The 6,369-nt window shown below is 38.2% G+C and overlaps 1 protein-coding gene across 1 annotated transcript; it reads left to right on the forward strand.

Moving 5' to 3' along the window:
* Positions 1–6: 6 nt before the first annotated feature.
* On the forward strand, positions 7–5,660 carry lcmt1 (leucine carboxyl methyltransferase 1). Its single transcript, XM_020615854.1, has 11 exons — positions 7–418; positions 619–710; positions 1,112–1,233; positions 1,401–1,477; positions 1,871–1,932; positions 2,052–2,154; positions 2,896–3,016; positions 3,325–3,426; positions 3,746–3,837; positions 4,392–4,489; positions 4,966–5,660. Exons 1-11 carry the CDS (start codon positions 333–335, stop codon positions 4,986–4,988), a joined length of 978 nt encoding a protein of 325 aa, XP_020471510.1. The 5' UTR covers positions 7–332; the 3' UTR covers positions 4,989–5,660.
* Positions 5,661–6,369: the final 709 nt, after the last annotated feature.

Below are 6,369 nucleotides of genomic sequence, written 5' to 3' on the forward strand. Positions count from 1 at the left end.
CGGATGTATTTTAGTTTGCTTCCGGTCCCTGCGTTTCAAGTTCAGAGCAACATGTAATTCGCTAGCAAAATAATAAGCTTAGTTAATTACTATGTGCTACTTATTTTCGTCTAGCTCGTTGTTTGTTTATGGTACATGCGTACTTGAGCAATTCGCCTAAGCTCACAGGTCTATTGTAATTTTTTCTCCGTTTTGTTAAAGAAGCCAAACTGTTACCTTAGCAGATAGACAGGTAGCTTGCTATAGCTCGCTAGCCAGCGTAAAAGCAGGACGAGATAATGTAATGTTACAGTTTTAATGTAAACTACATAACGTAAGGTCAAGAATCATTAATGGCAGCTCGGAAACACTTCACAGACACAGATACTGCCGATGAAGCAGTGAGGACGACGTGTGACGATGCAACCATATGCAAAAGGTAACTTGAACCATTTAGCGTTAGTTAGTCAGCTGTTCATAAGTTATTATGAGACGGAGGAATGTATGAACTGCACTATACAGTATGCACCGCCAGAACTAAAAATAGAGCAGAAAACAGCACAAATGTGTATCGGTTGGCCGTAATTCTTATTTCAGTCATTCATTATTAATATAAAAAGACCTTATCCATTTTTCTAGGTTTGCTACCAGTAAAGGTTACTGGAAGGACCCATATATCCAGTATTTTGCCAGATCTGTTGGAGAGCGGAGGACACCTGAAATCAACAGAGGCAAGTGATGCAGTCTCCTCTTTATAGTATCCTGTAATCAGTAGTGTGTTTTTTTTTATCTCAGTGAGTGGAATATGTGGTACAGTATATGTAATATACTGCTGTGTTAAACAAATGTGTGTACTCCATGCAGTAAAGTAGTTATCATTCATAAGACCACTGTCTAATATATAACTAGCTATTGCCACCTGAGTTCTCAAGTGAGGGACTTTCAACAGCAATCTCTCCCACAGACAGTCATAGTGTTTGCTTTATAGTTTTTTCCCTCCATACATGTATTCTTGTACTTTTTTGTATTTCAAAAGCCACTTTGCAAAGCTACCCTTCACAAATGTTTGAGAAATGCCTTTTTAATGTGACATATATTAACTTGTTTCCTCTTCATTTTTCTCATCTCTAAGGTTACTATGCCCGTGTTCAAGGGGTGAACCATCTTCTTGATGCGTTTGTAAGGAAAGCAGAGTGTGACTGTCAAGTAATCAACCTTGGTGCTGGACTGGACACTACATTCTGGAGACTAAAGGTATACAACACTGCAGTGGGGTTTTACCCCAAGCTGGACACTACTCTGGTCTAAATGTGATCCATCATTGCTCTGATATGGCTTTTGATCTTGTCTGATTTGACTAGACTGTGTCAAAGACAATAGCTGATTTTTACTGCATGTGTGTGTGTTTTGGTTTGTTATAGGATGAAAATCTGATGCCAAGGAAGTTCTTTGAAGTTGATTTTCCAACAGTCGTGGCCAGAAAAATACATCATATTAAGTAAAACGCCCATGCTATTATTATATTTATTATCACTACTGTTAATATAATTTATCTTCCGTGCTGTGCACCATACATAAACCAGCCAGCCACAAGCTTCCATTACAGATTAGAGAGACTGATCATGATGGTTATAGATTATGCAGAATGTTAATGCATAAATATTGATTTGTTATAATATTAATGTGGCAGTTATTATAAGGAATTACACTAAACATCTTAAGTGTAATTCATTTTTATTTATTATTTGTTCTATTTTTTTGGTATTGTAATGTGAGGTTAAGATCTGTAGAGGGAGACAGAACACTATTTTAAAAGAAGCATACTGTTGTTGTGTCTTGTTGATATGCAGTGTCGGTTATGAATTGTATTGGTGTTATTTTCTTTGACCAGGACAAAACCATCCCTGTCCAAACCCATTATTGAAACCCACTCGACAGACTCTCTGCTGCTAGGTACTGAATAAAATTTCCAGTTATTATTATTGATTGCATATCTTATGAATGGCTATAAATAACACACTTTTTTATTTAATATCAGTAACTCTTTCTAAATGCACGTGTGCTTGTTGCAGATGTCCACAGCCTTGACTCAGACCGGTACTGCATCATTGGTGCAGACCTCAGAGACATCACGAATTTGGATCAAAAACTGAAGAAGTTCCAGCTTAACCCAGAGTACGTGATAGGAATTACTGGTTTAATTTCAATGTTATATTCCATATTAGTCATGATAATCAAATGTTTGGTAAAATGTGTAGGTTAACCATTTTAGTCAATATAATTTTTGTTAAAAGTCCCCTGTACTGCCCTCTAAGAGTTGTCATTTGTTTACCCAGCATATCTTTACTGTCAGTATCCAAGAGTTGAATCTTATCTCTGTGTTTTCTCATTGTAAGTAACTCTAGATAAGACTTTGGTGTGACACAAACAGCATATTTACCCAGGTTTTGAGAAGTCTGTGGCGAGTTTGACCATTAGTTCCACTGTGAAACTTGGCACTTTTGGAATCCACTGTAACTGACAATATAATAGCCTGAAAGATAACACTATAAACTAGATAAAGCAAATCCTAAGTGTAACAGTTTATCTCTGTGCCCGTCCTTTTCATTAGCAAGCTGGCTATAAGTTAATTAGGAATATATGTCAAAAACCTCAGTGGAATTTGGTGAGAAGGTAATGGCTCAGGTGTCTCTCCTGATCCACTTGTGTATTCAAGACATTTTCAACACTGGAATATTTTTCTGGAACAGTTTAACTTTTTTCTGGTGTGCTTAACTTTGATGCATATCTGGATCCAGATTTTTTAAAAGCCTGATATTTTTTAAATATAAAATAACACATTTAGAGCATTGTTTTGGTAGAGATACAGTTTCTCTGGTTACAGTATGTTGTACTTTGTGCTGTTCTGATCTCTAGATTACCGACGTTGTTCCTGTCAGAGTGTGTGCTGGTCTACATGACCCCGTCACAGTCCTCTAACCTGGTTCACTGGGCAGCAGATACCTTTCACACTGCCATGTTCGTCAACTACGAACAGGTAAACAAAACACATTTATTTTTACATAAATTAATAAATATATAAAAGTGCTTTTGTGTAGGTGTAAATGCTTTAAAAGGAATTCATTTTTTCAAATAGTGTTAAGTTACAATTTATGCATCTTTACAAGTTTTATGGTTTTTATCTTATATGCAGTTAGTTTAAAGTGGCTTCATTGCTTTTAATGTGAAATTTGTCATTTGATTATTGCAGTTTGCACTCAGTGTTTGAATAAACAGAAGTAATAGTAACTGAGTCGTAAAGTAGCCGTTCTCAAGAAAATCATCCGGTACACTGTGTGTGCACAGGTAAACATGGCTGATCGATTTGGCCAGATAATGATTGAGAACCTGCAGCGACGCCAGTGCACCCTGGCAGGAGTGGAGGCCTGCCAGTCTCTGGACTCTCAGGTAACATCCCGTGTAGCCTAGTGTTGTCAAAAGTAATGATTTTTTTTCTTCCAGTACATTTCGATTCTGAAATTTGGAAAGGTTCCTATACTCATTTTCCGTAGTATTGGTACACCGATACCAGCTGTGCTTTCTCACTCTTTTCTTCTCTCTGACAACTAGTGTACACACACACACACTGCTGCGGCATCCAAAGCCCCGCCTCCTCTCACTCACTCACAGTGCTGCCTCTAATCACTCGTCTCATTTGCTTCAGTTGAATTTTGAGCTAACAACAGTTATATCCAGACATTATATTGTCAGTGTGTGGTGTCTGCAGAAGGAGCGGTTTCTGAAGACAGGCTGGGAGCACGCTGATGCTCTAGACATGATGACGATCTACAGCATGCTCCCCCAGGACGATGTGGCCAGGTAACACAGGCTTAACATTGCCCAGTGTCCACTACTGGTGCTTCATTAAACACAGCTTTACAAAAACTGCATACTGTCCCATCCTCACCTCTCGCTCTTTCATAATTTGTGATTGTTCAGAGGGATGCTTTGTTACCATCTGTTGTCAGAGCACTGTTAGCTTAAAGGGACACTGCACCTGTTTTGTATGTCCAGCGGTTTACGCGTCACAAGAAAAACCACTCAGCCTATGAAAACTGTTTGAATAATGTCTTCTGTGGCTCTGAAGGGGCTTTTTAAGGTCTTAGAAACTAGCACTGATAATGTCATCAGATTTGATGAGGAGGATTTTTCAAATGGAGTCCTATAAATACACAGCCAATGTATAGTGTTGTAAAACTTAATAAATAAATGACTTCACTGACTTAGAGCAGCCAGGACTGAAACCCCACTTATAAAGCAAAACTTTATTAACTCTGTTTAAGTGAAGCAACAAACTAGTCACATTTTCACAGTGGAGGGAGGTAAATCAGATGAAATACTGAACAGATGCTTGTTGATTTTGTCCCTTGCAGAATTGAGCATCTGGAGTTCCTGGACGAGAAGGAGCTGTTGCAGCAGCTCCTTCAACACTACAGCATCAGCTGGGCCACCAAGGACAAACTCAACCTTGGTAATGCACAAATATGTGTTGGTTTCATTTGCGCTGCATAAATGATGGAATATGCAGTATAAACTGTAGTAGTATTAAATCTCTGACCACTATGGTTCTGATTCTGAACTGATGATATCTGTCCATTCATATCAGTTCAGTTCTGCTTTAATATATGATTGTCAAATAATTTGACACTTCAAAAGCAAGAAAGAGAAAAAAACCTTTAGATCAATATGTAAATCTTATACGTACAGTATATTGGGTTTGTATGTGTTCTGTGTGTAACTAGGTCATTCACTGTCCCTTTAGGCTGTGGCATATTGATATATGTTGGGCAGCAAGGTTTGCCCTGTCTGACTCTCCTAGGAGGATTTTCAATTAATTAATAAAAAACAAAAGTAAATTTATTTTAAATGTTTTATTTACTGTTGTGTTGACATATTTGAATGTCTGATGTGGCCATTTAAAGGACAGATCATGCTCTGTTTCCTCAGGTCTGTCACAGTTGGCATTTTAAGAGTGAAGCTGCATCGCCGTTTGGACATGTTTTACATGTGTGCACCAAAACCAACAAATGGAGAAGATGTGTGCACTGGGAAAAAGGAAGCCCATATTCTCAATGAAGCTGTCGTCCGGGAGCTGTTCCAGTGTGAAAACCCCCCCGCATCAGCAGAATGTGAGCGTCCTTTGTAACCAGCTAGATGTTGAAGATACGAGGTAATTGGATTGAGAACTGGGAAGAGGTTTGTCAGTGCACTGAATTACCAACCATAAAATTGGTCGTTTGTTTTACTGATTTACTTACAGGTATGCTTTTTCTGTAAATAACAATCACTTGGGCAAAAATGTCAATTGAAAATCTGCTCATCTGTGTCGGAGATTAAAGAATGTATGAAGCCTGAAGAATATAAGATGTCATATATTTGTCCTTGTCTAGTTTTATGTGCTATTTCAGTTTTATTTATTGATCAACTATACCTTCAGACTCGTCTTCTTAGAAACATCCATGCATGCGGTTATCTAGTGTCAAACTGCGAGAAGTGCATTATATGTAACTATGGGCTGTAAAATGTTTGCTGTTTTTGCTTCTAGTCTTCAAAGAGCAAAAAGAACATGGCCAAGCAGATCAGTTTGTACTAGAATGAATGCTCTTCAAATGCAGTCGAATAAAAGCGTCATTTTATGTAAAGCCTTGTCGCCCTTTTCATGTACTTTATGGATGTCATAAGAGCTGCAGTGTCTGTAGTTAGTTACTTGTTAAAGGTGAAATATGTGACATAAGAAATCTAGCTAGCCCTAGCATGTGATTCTAAAATCACTCCCCTCCACTCCACCCAGCCCTCTCTGTCCCCACTTGACCCTTTGCGAACACAAAACCATCACACAGTGTCACAGTTTGCAGAGTAATTCATAAAGATAGTGGGCAGCATTCAACTGGTGGGCACTCTATCACATATAGGACACATACTGTTTGAAAACACATCTGAAATTGAATAAAACACACTGTCACATTGTGGCTACATCATTGTAGTAACTGGAGAAATTGAGTTTATTTATAAGCTGCAGAGAGCAACACAGCAAAGAAATATCTGCTTAAAGCTGCTCTAATATAACTTTATAATCTAAATCCAAATGTGTTGGTTTCTTTATTCTCTTCAAAACTTTTAAATATTCAAATATTTGACACGTTTGACCAGACTCCTATTTAAGGCTAATGTTTCTCCATACTTACTGGCAAGTTAAGTGTTTAACAAGTTTGCCAAATTAAAACTTGTCTTTGAGTTGTGTTCCTAACTTGTTTCTGCTGCCAACAAGTAGGCGAAAGCCAGTTATCCATCCATTTTCCTCCGCTTATCCGGGACCGGGTCGCGGGGGCAGCAGTCTAAGCAAAGATGCCC

Source organism: Monopterus albus, unplaced genomic scaffold, assembly GCF_001952655.1.
Source record: "Monopterus albus unplaced genomic scaffold, M_albus_1.0 scaffold171.1, whole genome shotgun sequence".
Taxonomy (NCBI): Eukaryota; Metazoa; Chordata; class Actinopteri; order Synbranchiformes; family Synbranchidae; genus Monopterus; species Monopterus albus.